General features: G+C 46.5%; 1 protein-coding gene across 1 annotated transcript in view; it reads left to right on the forward strand.

Annotated features, from left to right (window-relative positions):
* LOC120041637 (voltage-dependent T-type calcium channel subunit alpha-1I-like) overlaps positions 1–20,539 on the forward strand; it is a gene marked incomplete at both ends in the record, with an annotated part of 136,114 nt that overhangs the window by 91,670 nt on the left and 23,905 nt on the right. Inside the window, 7 exons of the mRNA XM_038986503.1 lie at positions 1,231–1,791; positions 4,127–4,227; positions 5,384–5,507; positions 5,737–5,805; positions 15,465–15,643; positions 18,109–18,235; positions 18,763–18,888. Of these exons, the coding sequence (XP_038842431.1) occupies positions 1,231–1,791; positions 4,127–4,227; positions 5,384–5,507; positions 5,737–5,805; positions 15,465–15,643; positions 18,109–18,235; positions 18,763–18,888 (1,287 nt within the window). The remainder of the gene's footprint in view (positions 1–1,230; positions 1,792–4,126; positions 4,228–5,383; positions 5,508–5,736; positions 5,806–15,464; positions 15,644–18,108; positions 18,236–18,762; positions 18,889–20,539) is intronic.

A 20,539-nucleotide genomic window follows, 5' to 3' on the forward strand; every position in this document is an offset into this window, starting at 1 on the left:
TCTCTCCCTCTCCCTCTCTGTATTTCTCTCCCTCTTTCTCCCTCTCCATCTGTCTCTCTCCCTCTCCCTCTTTGTATTTCTCTCCCTCTTTCTCCCTCTCTCACTCTCCCTCTCTGTATTTCTCTCCCTCTTTCTCCCTCTCTCACTCTCCCTCTCTGTATTTCTCTCCCTCTTTCTCCCTCTCCATCTGTCTCTCTCCCTCTCCCTCTCTGTATTTCTCTCCCTCTTTCTCCCTCTCTCACTCTCCCTCTATGTATTTCTCTCCCTCTTTCTCCCTCTCCATCTGTCTCTCTCCCTCTCCCTCTATGTATTTCTCTCCCTCTTTCTCCCTCTCCGTCTGTCTCTCTCCCTCTCCCTCTATGTATTTTTCTCCCTCTCCCTCTCCGTCTGTCTCTCTCCCTCTATGTATTTCTCTCCCTCTTTCTCTCTCTCCCTCTCCCTCTATGTATTTATCTCCCTCTTTCTCTCTCTCCCTCTCCCTCTATGTATTTCTCTCCCTCTTTCTTGCTCTTCCTCTCCATCTGTCTCTCTCCCTCTCCCTCGCTGTATTTCTCTCTCTCTTTCTCTCTCTCCCTCTCCGTCTGTCTCTCTCCCTCTCCCTCTACGTATTTCTTTCCCTCTTTCTCCCTCTCCCTCTCCGTCTGTCTCTCTCCCTCTCCCTCTACGTATTTCTTTCCCTCTTTCTCCCTCTCCATCTGTCTCTCTCCCTCTCCCTCTGTATTTCTCTCCCTCTTTCTCCCTCTCCCTCTCTCCTTCTCACTCTACGTATTTCTCTCGCTCTTTCTCCCTCTCCCTCTCCATCTGTCTCTCTCCCTCTCCCTCTCTGTATTCCTCTCCCTCTTTCTCCCTCTCCCTCTCTCCCTCTCCCTCTATATATTTATCTCCCTCTTTCTCCCTCTCCCTCTCCATCTGTCTCGCTCTCTCCCGCTCTGTATTTCTTTCCCTCTTTCTCCCTCTCTCTCTCCCTCTATGTATTTCTCTCCCTCTTTCTCCCTCTTTCTCCCTCTCCCTCTCTCCCTCTATGTATTTCTCTCCCTCTTTCTCCCTCTTCCTCTCCGTCTGTCTCTCTCCCTCTATGTATTTTTCTCTGTCTCCCTCTCTATCTCTCTTTCTCCCTCTCCCTCTCTGTCTGGATCTCTTTCTCTCCCTCTCTGTCTGTCTCTCTTTCTCTCCCCCTCCCTCTCCCTCTCTGTCTGTCTCTCCCTCTTTGTCTCCCTCTCTCTCCCCCAGTGTCGGGGGAGCAGCTCCCTGTACCACAACTGGGGCCGCCCTGCATCCCAGACCCAGGCAATGTGGGGCCGGCGGTCCAGCTGGAACAGCCTGGGTCGCCCCTCCCGAGCCTTGGGTCTGGGATTGGGGGTAGGAGGAGGGGGTAGCCTGCGTTCCCGCAGCCCCCACGCCACCCACCCGGCCGAGCAGGAGTCCCTCCTCTCCCCCCCTCACCCTCCTCCGCACCTCACCCACCCTCCTCCCCTCCTGGCGCTAAACTTTGTCCCGCGGCGGGACCGCCGGGCGCTGTCCTTGGAGCTGCCGGAGCTCCTCCAGGTCCCGGGAACCCCCCTGGCGTCAATGCTGCCTTACCCCAGGAAGAAGAGCTTCTCCAGTGGGTTGGTTGGTGGAGGGGCTGGGGGGGAGCACCAGGACTGCAATGGGAAGGCCCCATCAGCCCAGCTCCAGCTTCAGCTTCAGCTGCCGCCACATCCACATCCCCATCCACAGCTACTGACAGAGGTGTTCCCTCAGGTCAACACACGCAAGGACAGAGAGGACCTGGACGATGACATTGACTATGTGAGTTGGTGTTGGGGGTGAGGGTGAGGGGGAGGTCTGGGGGTGAGGGGGATGTGTGTGGATGAGGATGGGTGAGCGATTTGGTGAGGGGAAGGTGTGGGGGTGAGGATGGGTGAGGTGAGATGTGTTTGGATGAGGATGGGTGAGAGGTTGGGTGAGGTGTGGGGATGAGGTTGGGTGAGAGGGTGGGTGAGGGGAAGGTGAGGAGTGAGGTTGGGTGAGAGGGTGTGTGAGGATGAGGTTGGGTGAGAGGGTGGGTGAGGGGGAGGTGTGGGGGTGAGGTTGAGTGAGAGGGTGGGTGAGGTGTGGGGATGAGGTTGGGTGAGAGGGTGGGTGAGGTGTGGTGTGGGGTGAGGTTGGGTGAGGTGTGGGGTGAGGTTGGGGGAGGTGTGGAGTGAGGTTGGGTGAGAGGGTGGGTGAGGTGCGGGGTGAGGTTGGGTGAGAGGGTGGGTGAGGGGGAGGTGTGGGGTGAGGTTGAGTGAGAGGGTGGGTGAGGTTGGGTGAGGGGAGGTGTGGGGGTGAGGTTGGGTGAGAGGGTGGGTGAGGGGGAGGTGTGGGGTGAGGTTGGGTGAGAGGGTGGGTGAGGTGTGGGGGTGAGGTTGGGTGAGAGGGTGGGTGAGGTGTTGGGTGAGGGGGAGGTGTGAGGTTGAGTGAGAGGGTGGGTGAGGTGTTGGGTGAGGTTGGGTGAGGGGGAGGTGTGGGGGTGAGGTTGGGTGAGAGGGTGGGTGAGGGGGGGTGAGGTTGGGTGAGAGGGTGGGTGAGGTGTGGGGGTGAGGTTGGGTGAGAGGGTGGGTGAGGTGTGGGGTGAGGTTGAGGTTGAGTGAGAGGGTGTGTGAGGGGAGGTGTGGTGTGGGTGAGGTGTGGGGTGAGGTTGAGTGAGAGGGTGGGTGAGGGGAGGTGTGGGGTGAGGTGGGGTGGGGTGAGGTTGGGTGAGAGGGTGGGTGAGGGGAGGTGTGGGGTGAGGTTGGGTGAGAGGGCGGGTGAGGTGTGGGGTGAGGTTGGGTGAGAGGGTGGGTGAGGTGTGGGGTGAGGTTGAGGTTGAGTGAGAGGTTGGGTGAGGTGTGGGGTGAGGTTGGGTGAGAGGGTGGGTGAGGTGTGGGGTGAGGGTGGGTGAGAGGGTGGGTGAGGGGAGGTGTGGGGTGAGAGGGTGGGTGAGGGGAGGTGTGGGGTGAGGTGAGGTGAGGTTGGGTGAGAGGGTGGGTGAGGGGAGGTGTGGGGTGGGGTGAGGTGAGGTTGGGTGAGAGGGTGGGTGAGGTGTGGGGTGAGGTGAGGTGAGGTTGGGTGAGAGGGTGGGTGAGGGGAGGTGTGGGGTGGGGTGAGGTGAGGTTGGGTGAGAGGGTGGGTGAGGTGTGGGGTGAGATGAGGTGAGGTTGGGTGAGAGGGTGGGTGAGAGGGTGGGTGAGGTGTGGGGTGAGGTTGAGTGAGAGGGTGGGTGAGGGGAGGTGTGGGGTGAGGTGAGGTTGAGTGAGAGGGTGGGTGAGGGGGAGAGTGGTAAGGAAGGGGGGAGGATCTGAATGATGAGATTAAAGAGTGACTTGGTTGTGATGATAAACAATGATCAAGTCGTATTCACTTTAAAAGCACCCTGGAACACATATCCTATGGTCTTGGTAAAGACAGATACTGTAGACAGGAGAGAAGGAACTGTTGTTGTACCAGTGTTATTCATGACCAGCAGCACAATGCAGCTAACAGTAGAATAAACACACTGTGTATAGCAGTTTATAAGATAGATATCCAGGAATACATTCCCCAGTAGATTCCCCGTTATGTCTCTCCCCTGGGATTCTATTGTTTCAACAGTGAACAATCCCATACATACAGGGCTGAACCAGGGCCAATCAATAATGCTATTTACACAAAACGGCACCCTATTCCCTATGTAGTGCACTACTCTGACCAGGGCATATGGTGCACTATATAGGGATTAGGGTTCCATTTGGGACCCAGTCACTGAGTAGAGCAGACAAATGGGGATGCTGGATATTATGCTTCTAGGTGTTGATAAAGCAAAGTGTCCTCTCTTGTAAACAATTAAGACAGAGGATTCATCTTTTCTCTTGGGAGATGGAATAATCGGAATAATCTTATTGTATTATACAGTATAGCCGTTTCTCTTTGTCTAGAACCAGTGTGTGTGTGTGTGTGTACTGAATTCACTCACCAAACTGTGTGTGTGTGTATGTGCGTATGTGCGTGCGTGCGTGCCTGCCTCCCTGCCTGCCTGCCTGCCTGCATTCACACGTGCATGTGTTTGTATTCTGACTGTGTATGTAGTCTGACTGTGTGTGTATTCTGACGTTGTGTGTGTGTGTGTGCTGTGTCCCTCCTCCAGAGTCTGTGTTTCCGTATCCAGAAGATGATGGAAGTGTACAGGCCAGAGTGGTGTGAGACCAGAGAGGACTGGTCTGTCTTCCTCTTCTCTCCTCAGAACAGGTCTGTCTGTCTGTCAATCCCTGTTTTCACTCATTCACTCTTTCATTTCATTTCCTGCTCAGCACTAACACCCCTGATACAGCAATTCAAGGCTTTAGTGTTCCGTTTATAAATTGTTGAATCCGATGCATTTGTGCTAGGCTATAACAGCAATAACAGATTTAATTACAGGTGTTTTGTAATCTCTTTCTATCGTCATCTCTGTTTCTCTCTGTGTTGATCTCTCTGTGTTGATCTCCCTGTTTTGCTTTCTCTCTCTGTCTCTCTGTGTGTCTCTCGCTCTCTGTCTCTGTCTCTCTCTCTGTGTGTGTGTGTCTCTCTCTCTGTGTGTGTGTGTCTCTCTCTCTGTGTGTCTCCCTCTCTGTGTCTCTCTCTCTCTCTCTCTCTCTCTCTCTCTCTCTCTCTCTCTCTCTCTCTCTCTCTCTGTGTGTGTATGTCTCTCTCTATACCTCTGTGTGTGTGTCTCTCTCTCTGTGTGTGTGTGTCTCCCTCTCTGTGTCTCTCGCTCTCTCTCTCTCTCTCTCTCTCTCTCTCTCTCTCTCTCTCTCTCTCTCTCTCTCTGTGTGTGTATGTCTCTCTCTATACCTCTGTGTGTGTGTCTCTCTCTCTTTCTCTGTCTGTCTGTCTGTCTGTCTGTCTGTCTGTCTGTCTGTCTGTCTGTCTGTCTGTCTGTCTGTCTGTCTGTCTGTCACGCTGCACCTTGGTCCGATTCATCCGATGAATCTCTCTCTCTCTCTCTCTCTCTCTCTCTCTCTCTCTCTCTCTCTCTCTCTCTCTCTCTCTCTCTCTCTCTCTCTCTCTCTCTCTCTCTCTTTCTATTTGTGTCTCTCTCTGTGTGTGTCTCTCTCTATTGTAGTGGTGTCTCTATGGAGCATGGTGCCTTTAAAACGCCAGTTAATGGGAATTGCTTTGAAAGGAAATGAAATAATCAGAGAGAATGGGGCTATTCACTGACTGAATGATGAGCAATCCCCAGTTCTCTGTCAATGAGGCACAATAATGGGTTTTAATCAGTAGCGATGTTACAAAACACATGTTTTTAAATTGTTTATCTTTTTCCCTCTTGCTCTCTTTCTCTTCCTTTCTGTCTCCCAATACCACTCCCTCTCTCTCCACTATCTCCCTCCCTCCCCACCTGCCTCCCTCCCTCTCTCAGGTTCAGGCGGGTATGCCAGTCCATCATAGCCTACAAGATGTTTGACTATGTGGTGCTAGCGTTCATCTTCTCCAACTGCATCACCGTGGCTCTGGAGAGACCCAAGATCATGCAGGGCAGCCTGGTCAGGATCAAAGTTCACCACTAGGTTTCAACCATAGAAATATAATTAGTGGTGTCAAGTCAATGATCTTCTATTTCCATCATCTCTCTCTCTCTCTCTCTCTCTCTCTCTCTCTCTCTCTCTCTCTCTCTCTCTCTCTCTCTCTCTCTCTCTCTCTCTCTCTCTCTCTCTCTCTCTCTCTCTCTCTCTCTCTCTCTCTCTCTCTCCCTCCATCTCTCTCTATATATAGGAAAGAGTCTTCCTAACCATCTCCAACTACGTCTTCACAGCCATCTTTGTAGCAGAGATGACACTCAAGGTACAGTGCTGCGCTTAATGTGTGTATGTGACTATTCTTGTGTACAAGAATATTAAACAGTTGTTGTTTTTTACCAACTCAGGAAATGTTCTTAGTCCCACAGGGTCAAATTCTATTTCTAGGGGGTTTAGGGTTACGGTAGTATTAGTGTTAGGGTTAGGGTTAGAATTAGGTTCAGGGTTAGGAGCTAGGGTTAGTTTTACTGTTAGGGTTAGGTTTTGTGGTTAAGGTTAGATTTAATGTTAAGGTTAGGAAAATAGGAAAATAGGATTTTGAATGGGACTGAATTGTGTGTCCCCACAAGGTTATGTATACAAGTGTGTGTGTGTGTGTGTGTGTGTGTGTGTGTGTGTGTGTGTGTGTGTGTGTGTGTGTGTGTGTGTGTGTGTGTGTGTGTGTGTGTGTGTGAGAGGATGCTTCCTGGTGTCCTTACTAGTCTTCTCCTGCCTTGGCTCTAATGATCTCTCAATCTCTTTCTTTATTTTCTCATAGCGTCTCTATTTAGTGTCTGAATCTCGCTCTGTCTTTTCTCTTGGTGTGTCTATCTCTTTCTGTCTTTTCTCTTGGTGTGTCGATCTCTTTGTCTTTTCCCTTAGTGTCTCTATCTCTCTGTCTTTTCTCTTGGTGTCTCTATCTCTCTCTGTCTTTTCTCTTAGTGTCTCTATCTCTCTCTGTCTTTTCTCTTGGTGTCTCTATTTCTCTCTGTCTTTTCTCTTAGTGTCTCTATCTCTCTCTGTCTTTTCCCTTAGTGTCTCTATCTCTCTGTCTTTTCTCTTGGTGTCTCTATCTCTCTCTGTCTTTTCTCTTAGTGTCTCTATCTCTCTCTGTCTTTTCTCTTGGTGTCTCTATTTCTCTCTGTCTTTTCTCTTAGTGTCTCTATCTCTCTCTGTCTTTTCTCTTAGTGTCTCTATCTCTCTCTGTCTTTTCTCTTAGTGTCTCTATCTCTCTCTGTCTTTTCTCTTGGTGTCTCTATCTCTCTCTGTCTTTTCTCTTGGTGTCTCTATCTCTCTCTGTCTTTTCTCTTAGTGTCTCTATCTCTCTCTGTCTTTTCTCTTAGTGTATCTATCTCTCTCTGTCTTTTCTCTTAGTGTATCTATCTCTCTCTGTCTTTTCTCTTAGTGTCTCTATCTCTCTCTGTCTTTTCTCTTAGTGTCTCTATCTCTCTCTGTCTTTTCTCTTAGTGTCTTTATTTCTCTCTGTCTTTTCTCTTAGTGTCTCTATCTCTCTCTGTCTTTTCTCTTAGTGTCTCTATCTCTCTCTGTCTTTTCTCTTAGTGTGTCTTTTCTCTTGGTGTCTCTAATTCTCTCTGTCTTTTCTCTTAGTGTGTCTTTTCTCTTAGTGTCTCTATCTCTTTCTGTCTTTTCTCTTGGTGTCTCTATCTCTCTCTGTCTTTTCTCTTAGTGTATCTATCTCTCTCTGTCTTTTCTCTTGGTGTCTATATCTCTCTCTGTCTTTTCTCTTAGTGTCTCTATCTCTCTCTGTCTTTTCTCTATCTATACATCACTCTATATACAGTCACACCCCAAATTATTGGCACCCTTGATAAAGATGAGCAAAAAAACCTGTATAAAATAAATAATACAAATACCAATCTACTGTATATTGTATATTGTATGCAAAAAAATTATATTATTTTATACTAATACAATTGCTCAGAGGATTCTTAACAATTCTTCAAAATAATGTTTTTAATTCATCTTAGTTTAAGGGAATGTATGTTGTCCTGTCATAGCTTCCTTTTACACTGGGGTCTAAAAATGAGGTAACAGGCATGTAAAATCCATTTATCATCCATAAATATATACATACTGTACCTCAACCACTCCAGTATCCCTGCACATTGAGTATGGTACCGACACTGACCTGTATTTCTATTGTATTTATTAAGGATCCCCATTTGCTGTTGCCAGGGAAGCAGCTCCTCTTCCTGGGGTCCAGCAACATTAAAGCAGTTATATACAATTTAAAATATTACATGACATTACATTTCATAACGCTTTACACAACACATAAAGTGTGTTCCCTCAGGCCACTACTCTACTATCACATATCTACAATACAAAATACAAGTGTACGTGTGTCAGTGTGTGTGTGTGTGTCTCTTCACCGTCCCCGCTGTTCCATAAGGTGTATTTTTATCTGTTATTTAAATCTGATTCTCCTGCTTGTATCAGTTACGTGATGTGAAATAGAGTTCCTTATAGTCATGGCTCTATGTAGTACTGTGTGTCTCCCATAGTCTGCTCTCGACTTTGGGATTGTGAAGAGACCTCTGATGGCATGTCTTGTGGGGTATGCATGGGTGTCTGAGCTGTGTCCTGGTAGATACAAAAACAAGTAGTGATGAAGTCAATCTCTCCTCCCCTTTAAGCCATGAGAGATTGACATGCATATTAATGTTATCTCTCCATGTACATTGAAGGGCCAGCCGTGCTGCCCTGTTCTGAAACAATTGTAATTTTCCTTAGTCTCTCTGTGTGACACCTGACCACACGACTGAACAGTAGTCCAGATGTGACACCTGACCACACGACTGAACAGTAGTCCAGATGTGACACCTGACCACACGACTGAACAGTAGGCCAGATGTGACACCTGACCACACGACTGAACAGTAGGCCAGATGTGACACCTGACCACACGACTGAACAGTAGGCCAGATGTGACACCTGACCACACGACTGAACAGTAGGCCAGATGTGACACCTGACCACACGACTGAACAGTAGTCCAGATGTGACACCTGACCACACGACTGAACAGTAGTCCAGATGTGACAAAACTAGGGCCTGTAGGACCTGCCTTGTTGATAGTGTTGTTAAGAAGGTAGAAACTAGGGCCTGTAGGACCTGCCTTGTTGATAGTGTTGTTAAGAAGGTAGAAACTGGGGCCTGTAGGACCTGCCTTGTTGATAGTGTTGTTAAGAAGGTAGAAACTAGGGCCTGTAGGACCTGCCTTGTTGATAGTGTTGTTAAGAAGGTAGAAACTAGGGCCTGTAGGACCTGCCTTGTTGATAGTGTTGTTAAGAAGGTAGAAACTAGGGCCTGTAGGACCTGCCTTGTTGATAGTGTTGTTAAGAAGGTAGAAACTAGGGCCTGTAGGACCTGCCTTGTTGATAGTGTTGTTAAGAAGGTAGAAACTAGGGCCTGTAGGACCTGCCTTGTTGATAGTGTTGTTAAGAAGGTAGAAACTAGGGCCTATAGGACCTGCCTTGTTGATAGTGTTGTTCAGAAGGTAGAAACTAGGGCCTGTAGGACCTGCCTTGTTGATAGTGTTGTTAAGAAGGCAGAGAAGCGCTTTATTATGGACAGACTTCTCCCCATCTTAGCTACTGTTGTGTCAACATGTTTTGACCATGACAGTTTACAATCCAGGGTTACTCCAAGCAGTTTAGTTACCTCAACTTGCACAATTTCTACATGATTTATTACAAACTTTAGTTGAGGGTTAGGGTTTAGTGAATGATTTGTTCCACATACAATGTGTTTAGTTTTTGAAATATTTAGGTCTAGCTTATTCCTTGCCACCCTAAAACGTGTTGCAGAATTAAAAATTACAATGCTTGTCTTGCATAATTTGATGAGTTATACTTGGATGTGTCAGTGTTTGTTGCTGGCATGTCATGACTAAATCTTGCCAGTGAAAAAATCATTAAAGCAGTTGGCAATATCAGTGGGTTTTGTGATGAATGAGCCATCTGATTCAATGAATGATGGAGCTGAATTTGCCTTTTTGCTCTGTGTACAGTGTATTCAGAAAGTATTCAGACCCCTTGACTTTTTCCACATGTTGTAACTTTAAAGCATATTTAAAAATAAATGAAGTCGTTTTTTCCCTCATCAAGCTACGCACAACACCCCATAATGACAAAGCAAAAACAGGTATTTAGACATTTTGAATTAGGACATTTACATAAGTATTCAGACCCTTTACTCAGTACTTTGTTGAAGCACCTTTGGCAGCGATTACAGCCTCAAGTCTTCTTGGGTATGACGCTACAAGCTTGGCACACCTGTATTTGGGGAGTTTCTCCCATTCTTCTCTGCAGATCCTCTCAAGCTCTGTCAGGTTGGAAGGGGAGAGTTGCTGCACAGCTATTTTTAGGTCTCTCCAGAGATGTTCGATCGGGTTCAAGTCCAGGCTCTGGCTGGGCCACTCAAGGACATTCAGAGACTTGTCCTGAAGCCACTCCTACGTATCCTTGGCTGTGTGCTTAGGGTTGTTGGAAGGTGAACCTTTGCACCAGTCTGAGGTCCTGAGCGCTCTGGAGCAGGTTTTCATCAATAATCTCTCTGTACTTTGCTCCGTTCATCTTTCCCTCGATCCTGACTAGTTTCCCTGTCCCTGCCGCTGAAAAACATCCCCACAGCATGATGCTGCCCCCACCATACTTCACCGTAGGGATGGTGCCATGTTTCCTCCAGATGTGACGCTTGGCATTCAGGCAAAAGAGTTTCATCTTGGTTTCATCAGATCAGAGAATCTTGTTTCTCATGGTCTGAGTCCTTTGGGTGCTTTTTGGCAAACTTCAAACGGGCTGTCATGTGCCTTTTGCTGAGGAGTGGCTTCCGTTTGGCCACTCTACCATAAAGGCCTGATTGGTGGAGTGCTGTAGAGATGGTTGTCCTTCTGGAAGGTTCTCCCATCTCCACAGAGGAAATCTGGAGCTCTGTCAGAGTGACCATCGGTTTCTTGGTCACCTCCCTGATCAATGCCCTTCTCCCTCGATAGCTCAGTTTGGCGGGGCAGCCAGCTCTAGGAAGAGTCTTGGTGGTTCCAAACTTCTTCCATTTCAAAATGATGGAGGCCACTCTGTTCTTGGGGACCTTCAATGCTGCAGACATTTTTTAGTACCCTTCCCTAGATCTGTGCCTCGACACAATCCGGTCTCGGAGCTCTACAGACAATTCCTTTGACCTCATGGCTTGGTTTTTGCTCTGACATGCACTGTCAACTGTGGGACCTTATATAGACAGGTGTGTGCCTTTCCAAATCATGTCCAATCAATTGAATTTACCACAAGTGGACTCCAATCAAGTTGTAGAAACATCTCAAGGATAATCAATGGAAACATGATGCACCTGAGCTCAATTTTGAGTCTCATATCAAAGGTTCTGAATACTTATTTAAATAAGGTATTTCTGTTTTTTTATTTTTAATACATTTGCAAAAATGTCTAAAAACCTGTTTTTGCTTTTTCATTATGGAGTATTGTGTGTAGATTGATGAGGGGGGGAATTATTTAACCCATTTTAGAATAAGGCTGTAAAGTAACAAAATGTGGAAAAAGTCAAGGGGTCTGAATTCTTTCCGAATGCACGGTATACTTGCATCCTGGTATTTCTTTATCTTTACCTCGTATCTCTTTTTTTTGTATTACTTTATTACTGCACTGTTGGGAAAGAGCTTGCCAGTAAGAATGTCACTGTACTGCTTTTCACCTGTGATATCCTGTGCACGTTGTGAAAAAAAGTTGAAACTTGAATCACCATGGGGAAAGGCAAAGAAGTTACATTTGGAAAGAGACAAGTGGTTGTTGACTTTCATAAATCAGGCAATGGTACAAAAACAACTAAAGAGCAATTATAAACTGGCTGGTTTGAGCCCTGAATGCTGATTGGCTGAAAGCCGTGGTATGAGACGTTATAGCGCGGGTATGACAAAACATTTATTTTTCCGGCTGTTGGTAACCAGTTTATAATAGCAATAATGCACCTTTAGGGGTTTGTGGTATATGGCCAATATGCTACGGCTATGGGCTTTATCCAGGCACGCCGCGTTGTGTCATGCATAAGAACAGCCCTTCGCCGTGGTATATTGGCCATATACCACAAACCCCTCGTGCATTATTGCTTAAATATACCACTTACTACTATTAGGACAACAATTAAGGAGTTTCTCCATTCTGTTCTCCGCGGAGGGTTCTGGCACAAGAGGGGGCATCAATTATGCAAACGAATCAATTATTGACAAATCTACCAGAGGAGCAACGGCCTTGTCAGGCCCCTGGCTGAGTGGAACACACCACCTCATGTCTCTGTCTCCCTTCTTCTGCTTTTAGGCCTGATCACATTACCCCCTGTTTGTCAATTAGTCAGTCAGTCAGCCTCTCCCTAGGCCATTCATATAGGCTTACTCTAGATAGCCTGTAGTAAAGAATATATATATGTATTGTCACATACACCAGATAGGTGCAGTGAAATGTGTTGTTCTATAGCGTCAGCCATAGTAGTACGGCACCCCTGGAGAAAATTGGGGTTAAGTGCCTTCCTCAAGGGTACATCAAATGATTTTTAATCTTGTCGGCTTGGATATCCGAACCAGTGACCTTTCAGTTACTGGCCTAATGCTCTTACCACTAGTCTACCTGCCACCCTACAGTATACACACTCTGGGCTTCTGTCAGTATAGGCTGTATAATCACGTCTGTCTCTCCCCAGGCCATGGTTATAGGCTTAGATACAATGTATTCAGACGCAGTGGGCTCTTGTCAGTATAGGCAGTATGGAGTATAATCATTAGTCTCTGTCTCTGTTTCCCCGGGCCACAGCTATAGGCTTAGATATAACAATCACCCTAATACACTGTACTGTACACACTGGGCTCTTGTCAGTATAGGCAGTATATACATTATTGTCATGAGTTATTTTGACCTCAGTATATACCATGGGGTAGATAGTAGGATATAGTATACACACGCCTGTCACTTTTACACATCAGGGGATCACTCTTGCTATAACTAGCAATGAAAATGGATTCCTGATTTGAATAATATTACTACACAGATCAGACACGTAACGTTCGCTAGCTAGCTAACAATACGCGTTAATTTGCAATGAATAGGACTTTCTGACTAAATTAGAAACGTATAATATCTGAAAATGTAGCTAGACTCTTACCTGTATACATGGATGAATGCTTCACGGCAGACTGGAACCATTTAACTCCATTTTGTTTGTAGCTACATCTTGTTTGGTCAGTGTTGTGTCAAGTCACTCCGGATCACAGTGACCGTGGCGTGTGCAGAATGTAGCCCATCACTTGTTCCAACGGATCTGTCGATAGCGCCTGCTAAATTCAGGGGATCAATGCTGTTGAGAAAGTAGCAAAACTTTTGTCGTTCTCGATGGCTAACGTTTTATCTTTCAAACACGGCGCGGTAAAAAGGACTGTCAACACATACTCACGTTATAGACAGAAACATGCTACATGGCAGACCAATCCAAACTCATCCCCCAGCATGTCCAGCCCATCCATTATCTCAGCCAATCATGGCTAACGAAAAGATTGCTGCCTTTTTCTTTGGTTAAACCAACTAGGCTCATAATTGAATGATTTGTATTTACCGATGGAATATAAGTTTGTTATTAAGGCACATTATATTTCACATATTCCAGAAGGTATTTCTGCCCAAAAAAACATTTTGATAAAATATAAATGTTAACATTCAAATGCCTCTCCGGTGAAGTAGTGACACCTAGTTTCCTGAAACAAGTCACGTATTTGTATTTATTTTTTTATTGTATGTAAATGGGGACAGTAGGTTAAAAACCTAGTTGTCACATCCCGATGTCCACTGCAGATGACATATATTAACAACCTCTTATTTAGCTCTTATTTAATGTGAAAAAAATATTACACTGCTCTGAAAACTCACCAAACTCTTCCTGAGATATTTACCTATTAGAAACAACTTGAATATCAAACTCACAAAAATGATGCTAATTGTGATGGTAGCCATTTTGAGGAACCATAAATAAAACAGTATCAAAGTGACACTCCCACACATGATGTCATGGAAAAGCCCAGAATGTCCTCTCAAAGGTACAACAGGACCTAACACAGTGGCATGTATGGCCTTAGAGATGCGGCCCAGAAACCAATGTCCATTCGAGAGGACCAAAATGAGTTGCTGGTTCTCAGGAGGATAGGCAGTACAGTCATTAGGCTTAAAGTCGAGGGCTAGGCAGTAGGATCATTATATTAGATGATCATTATGGTCATACAGTACCGTATATACGCTGCAGTCTTTTCTACTCTCGTCAGTCTCGTGCTAAGTGATCATTTGGCTTCAATGCCAGTCAGTCAGAGCCTATAATGATAATAATAATAATCATGGTAATAATATGCATTGGATTTCTGCTCTGCTGCTTAATTTAAATATTTAAATCATGGGCCTTTTTTATCCGATGTCCTCGTAATCACTCATTCACATTGCTGCCTTGCAATCTCCTGAAGCCACTGCCCCTGAATGTACACACACATCCAAAATGTACCACTCAATCTAACTATACCAATATGCCACTGCTTGGCATCCATGATACATAGTTGTGGGTTTGTAGCAGGAATCACAGAAGAAAGTTATGGGGACCTGGATGATGATGTTCCACCAACTCTGTACAACCCAAAGGCAAGGTGTTCATTAGTCCAACTGTGTCAGAGAGCCTACTGTGTCTACCTGCAGTTTGAACTGTACCACTCTGTCAGATGCCCTGTTTACTCTGTTTGTTTGTGTGTGATGGATAGTTCCTTGTGCTAGTAGCTAGTGTGAGTGTGTGTGTGTGTGTGTGTGTGTGTGTGTGTGTGTGTGTGTGTATAAATAGCTCCCTGTGCCATCAGCAGCCAGTGTGACTGTGACAATTAATGTCAGTGTCTGCCAGCGGGCTCTAGCTAGTACGAGCAGGTGTGTGTGTGAACAGGTGTGGATGTGTGTGTCACAGAGATGTTGCCCATTTCATGATCCAGTGATCCAGGTGTGTGTGTGTGTGTGTGTGTGTGTGTGTGTGTGTGTGTGTGTGTGTGTGTGTGTGTGTGTGTGTGTGTGTGTGTGTGTGTGTGTGTGTGTGTGTGTGTGTTTGTGCTTTTTATGTGTGTGTGTGTCTGTGTATGCACATGTGTGTGTGTGTGTGTGTGTGTGTGTGTGTGTGTGTGTGTGTGTGTGTGTGTGTGTATAGTTATCCTCGAGGCGGTTCTATAGTGTGTGTGAGTCACTTTCTGTCACACGTCTCGTTAGTGTCTATAGATTTCAACACAAAGACTCCTGTGACCTGCAGCTGCTGACGACTCCCTCCTTCTCTCTCCACCTCTCTCTCTCTCTCTCTCTGTGTCTCTCTCCCTCTCTCTCTCTCTCTCTGTGTCTCTCTCCACCTCTGTCTCTCTCTCTGTGTCTCTCTCCCTCTCTCTCTCTCTCTCTGTGTCTCTCTCCCTCTCTCTCTCTCTCTCTCTGTGTCTCTCTCCCTCTCTCTCTCTCTCTCTCTCTCTGTGTCTCTCTCCCTCTCTCTCTCTCTCTCTGTGTCTCTCTCCCTCTCTACCTCCCTCTGTTTCTCTTCTCTGTATCTCTCATTATCTCCATTTCTCATGCACCATGTAATGTGTCTGAGACCTCTAGTCAATCTGGGACCAGTCTCCTAACCTGAGATATGTGTGAAGGGGAACTCATGAACTTTAGCACAACTCTCCCATTGACATGATGCATGACTCTTGCTCTCTTATGCAACAAAAGTAATTCTGTAATTGTACCAACTTTATTCAATGTAATTCTGGCATTTTCAATTCTTCCTATACTATGGGATTGTATATAGGTCACCGGGTGTACCTGTTGATAACATACCTCACTCACAACCTCCCCCTCCTGCCCCTCTCTACCCCCCTCCCTATAGGTGGTGTCTATGGGCCTGTATATAGGGGAACAGGCATATCTGAAAAGCAGCTGGAACGTGTTGGACGGCTTCCTGGTCTTTGTGTCGTTGATTGACATTGTGGTGTCAATGGCGGGCGGGGCTAAGATTCTGGGGGTACTGAGGGTTCTCCGATTGCTCCGCACACTGCGCCCCCTCAGGTAGGTAGGACATACTACAGACACACTGCATCCCTTCAGGTAGGGAGGACACACTACAGACACACTGCACCCCCTCAGGTAGGGAGGACATACTACAGACACACTGCACCCCCTCAGGTAGGGAGGACATACTACAGACACACTGCACCCCTTCAGGTAGGGAGGACATACTACAGACACACTGCATCCCCTCAGGTAGGGAGGACACACTACAGACACACTGCATCCCCTCAGGTAGGGAGGACATACTACAGACACACTGCATCCCCTCAGGGAGGGAGAACATACTACAGACACACTGCATCCCCTCAGGGAGGGAGAACATACTACAGACACACTGCATCCCCTCAGGTAGGGAGGACATACTACAGACACACTGCACCCCCTCAGGTAGGGAGGACATACTACAGACACACTGCACCCCCTCAGGTAGGGAGGACATACTACAGGCACACTTCACCCCCTCAGGTAGGGAGGACATACTACAGACACACTGCACCCCCTCAGGTAGTGAGGGCATACTACAGACACACTGCACCCCCTCAGGTAAGGAGGACATACTACAGACACACTGAACCCCCTCAGGTAGGGAGGACATACTACAGACACACTGCACCCCCTCAGGTAGGTAGGACATACTACAGACACACTGCACCCCCTCAGGTAGGGAGGACATACTACAGACACACTGCACCCCCTCAGGTAGGGAGGACATACTACAGACACACTGCATCCCCTCAGGTAGGGAGGACATACTACAGACACATTTCACCCCCTCAGGTAGGGAGGACATACTACAGACACACTGCACCACCTCAGGTAAAGAGGACACACTACAGACACACTGCACCCCCTCAGGTAGGTAGGACACACTACAGACACACTGCACCCCCTCAGGTAGGGAGGACATACTACAGACACACTGCACCCCCTCAGGTAAGGAGGACATACTACAGACACACTGCACCCCCTCAGGTAGGGAGGACATACAACAGACACACTGCATCCCCTCAGGTAGGTAGGACATACTACAGACACACTGCATCCCCTCAGGTAGGGAGGGCATACTACAGACACACTGCACCCCCTCAGTTAAGGAGGACATACTACAGACACAGGACATACTACAGACACACTTCACCCCTTCAGGGTAGGGAGGACATACTACAGACACACTGCACCTCTTCAGGGTAGGGAGGACATACTACAGACACACTGAACCCCCTCAGGTAGGGAGGACATACTACAGACACACTTCACCCCCTCAGGTAGGGAGGACACACTACAGACACACTGCACCCCCTCAGGTAGGGAGGACACACTACAGACACACTGCACCCCCTCAGGTAGGGAGGACACACTACAGACACACTACACCCCTTCAGGTAGGGAGGACACACTACAGACACACTGCACCCCCTCAGGTAGGGAGGACATACTACAGACACACTTCACCCCCTCAGGTAGGGAGTACACACTACAGACACACTGCACCCCCTCAGGTAGGGAGGACACACTACAGACACACTGCACCCCCTCAGGTAGGGAGGACATACTACAGACACACTGCACGTCTTCAGGTAGGGAGGACACACTACAGACACACTGCTTCCCCTCAGGTAGGTAGGGCATACAGACACACTTCACCCCCTCAGGTAGGTAGGGCATACTACAGACACACTGCATCCCCTCAGGTAGGTAGGGCATACTACAGACACACTTCACCCCCTCAGGTAGGGAGGACATACTACAGACACACTGCACCCCTTCAGGTAGGTAGGACACACTACAGACACACTGCACCCCCTCAGGTAGGTAGGACACACTACAGACACACTGCTTCCCCTCAGGTAGGTAGGACACACTACAGACACACTGCTTCCCCTCAGGTAGGTAGGACACACTACAGACACACTGCTTCCCCTCAGGTAGGTAGGTCACACAACGGTGAGGTTCACATAATGTCCTTGTCCCATAGTGGTGAAAACAGACTAGTTGTGCACTATTGTTTCTTTGGTGATTTGGGGTCAGTTTGGTTTGTTAGGATCCCCATTAGCTGTTCCTCATGCAGTGGCTACTCTTTCTGGAGTTCACTTTCCCTTATACCTGAAAGACCACAAAAATGTCACCTTTGAAATGTAGATTTATGTACACCCTCTCTGAGTCAGCTGCAAATAATGTATTTTGGGAAGCACTCCTCTTACTAACTCTCCATCCCTCTCTACCTCTCTTTCTCTCTCGCTCGTGCTCTCCCTCTCTCTAATCCTCCATCTCTCTACTTCTCTCCCTCTCTCTCTCTACCTCTCCCTCTCTCTCCATCACTCCCTCTCTCTAACCCTCCATCTCTCTCCCTCCCTTTCTTTCCCTTTCTCAATCTCTCTCCCTCCATCTCTTTCTCTCTCTCTCCATCCCTCCTTCTCTCTCCCTTCATCTCTCTCGCTCTCTCTCTGTTTCTCTTTCTACAGGGTGATCAGTCGAGCCCCAGGTCTGAAGCTGGTAGTGGAGACTCTAATAACGTCTCTGAAACCTATAGGAAACATTGTCCTTATCTGCTGTGCTTTCTTCATCATATTTGGTATCCTGGGGGTGCAGGTAGGGGCTGTTATCATTGGAGTACTTGTCTCTCCATCATTCTTGCTCTGTCTTTTTTTCTCTGCGTATTCCTTGTTCCTTAATTTTATCAATATTTCACTTTCCATGTCTTTCTCCTCCAACATATACCCTGTCTTTCTCCTCCAACATATACCCTGTCTTTCTCCTCCAACATACACCCTGTCTTTCTCCTCCAACATATACCCTGTCTTTCTCCTCCAACATATACCCTGTCTTTCTCCTCCAACATATACCCTGTCTTTCTGTATCTCTGTTTCCTCACCTTCCTCCCACAGTTTTGTCTGTCCCTCTGTCTCTGTCCCTTCTCTGTCTTTATCAATCTTTGCCACCTGTCTTCCTCTCTTTCTCTCTCAATTCCCTAAATCATTCTTGACCATCTATGTAATGCCCTTCATATTATTCCCATCAAGTGTGTCTGTCCTTTGATAATGACATATGAAAGAAACCACTTGTATGGTAACAAAAACAAGACATGTGAAGTGGCTTTGTCCATTGTTCCCTGACAGCTGTTCAAAGGGAAGTTCTTCTACTGCTTTGGCCCCGACGTCAAGAACATCACCAACAAGTCTGACTGTCTGCAGGCCAACTACAAATGGGTCCATCACAAGTACAACTTTGACAACCTGGGACAGGTGAGGATTTCTCCCAGTTTCAATTTCAGATGAGGTGTCAACCTGATGGACATGGTGAATGGACCAGTATGAAATACTGAACTGATGGACATGGTGAATGGACCAGTATGAAATACTGAACTTATGGACATGGTGAATGGACCAGTATGAAATACTGAACTTATGGACATGGTGAATGGACCCGTATGAAATACTGAACTTATGGACATGGTGAATGGACCAGTATGAAATACTGAACTGATGGACATGGTGAATGGACCAGTATGAAATACTGAACTTATGGACATGGTGAATGGACCAGTATGAAATACTGAACTTATGGACATGGTGAATGGACCAGTATGAAATACTGAACTTATGGACATGGTGAATGGACCAGTATGAAATACTGAACTGATGGACATGGTGAATGGACCAGTATGAAATACTGAACTTATGGACATGGGGAATGGACCAGTATGAAATACTGAACTTATGGACATGGGGAATGGACCAGTATGAATTACTGAACTTATGGACATGGTGAATGGACCAGTATGAAATACTGAACTTATGGACATGGTGAATGGACCAGTATGAAATACTGAACTTATGGACATGGTGAATGGACCAGTATGAATTACTGAACTGATGGACATGGTGAATGGACCAGTATGAAATACTGAACTTATGGACATGGTGAATGGACCAGTATGAAATACTGAACTGATGGACATGGTGAATGGACCAGTATGAAATACTGAACTTATGGACATGGTGAATGGACCAGTATGAAATACTGAACTTATGGACATGGTGAATGGACCAGTATGAAATACTGAACTTATGGACATGGTGAATGGACCAGTATGAATTACTGAACTTATGGACATGGTGAATGGACCAGTCTGAAATACTGAACTGATGGACATGGTGAATGGACCAGTATGAAATACTGAACTTATGGACATGGTGAATGGACCAGTATGAAATACTGAACTTATGGACATGGGGAATGGACCAGTATGAATTACTGAACTTATGGACATGGTGAATGGACCAGTATGAAATACTGAACTTATGGACATGGTGAATGGACCAGTATGAAATACTGAACTTATGGACATGGTGAATGGACCAGTATGAATTACTGAACTGATGGACATGGTGAATGGACCAGTATGAAATACTGAACTTATGGACATGGTGAATGGACCAGTATGAAATACTGAACTTATGGACATGGTGAATGGACCAGTATGAATTACTGAACTTATGGACATGGTGAATGGACCAGTATGAAATACTGAACTGATGGACATGGTGAATGGACCAGTATGAATTACTGAACTTATGGACATGGTGAATGGACCAGTATGAAATACTGAACTGATGGACATGGTGAATGGACCAGTATGAATTACTGAACTTATGGACATGGTGAATGGACCAGTATGAAATACTGAACTTATGGACATGGTGAATGGACCAGTATGAAATACTGAACTTATGGACATGGTGAATGGACCAGTATGAAATACTGAACTTATGGACATGGTGAATGGACCAGTATGAATTACTGAACTTATGGACATGGTGAATGGACCAGTATGAATTACTGAACTTATGGACATGGTGAATGGACCAGTATGAAATACTGAACTGATGGACA

This window comes from Salvelinus namaycush, unplaced genomic scaffold (assembly GCF_016432855.1).
Source record: "Salvelinus namaycush isolate Seneca unplaced genomic scaffold, SaNama_1.0 Scaffold497, whole genome shotgun sequence".
Classification (NCBI taxonomy): Eukaryota; Metazoa; Chordata; class Actinopteri; order Salmoniformes; family Salmonidae; genus Salvelinus; species Salvelinus namaycush.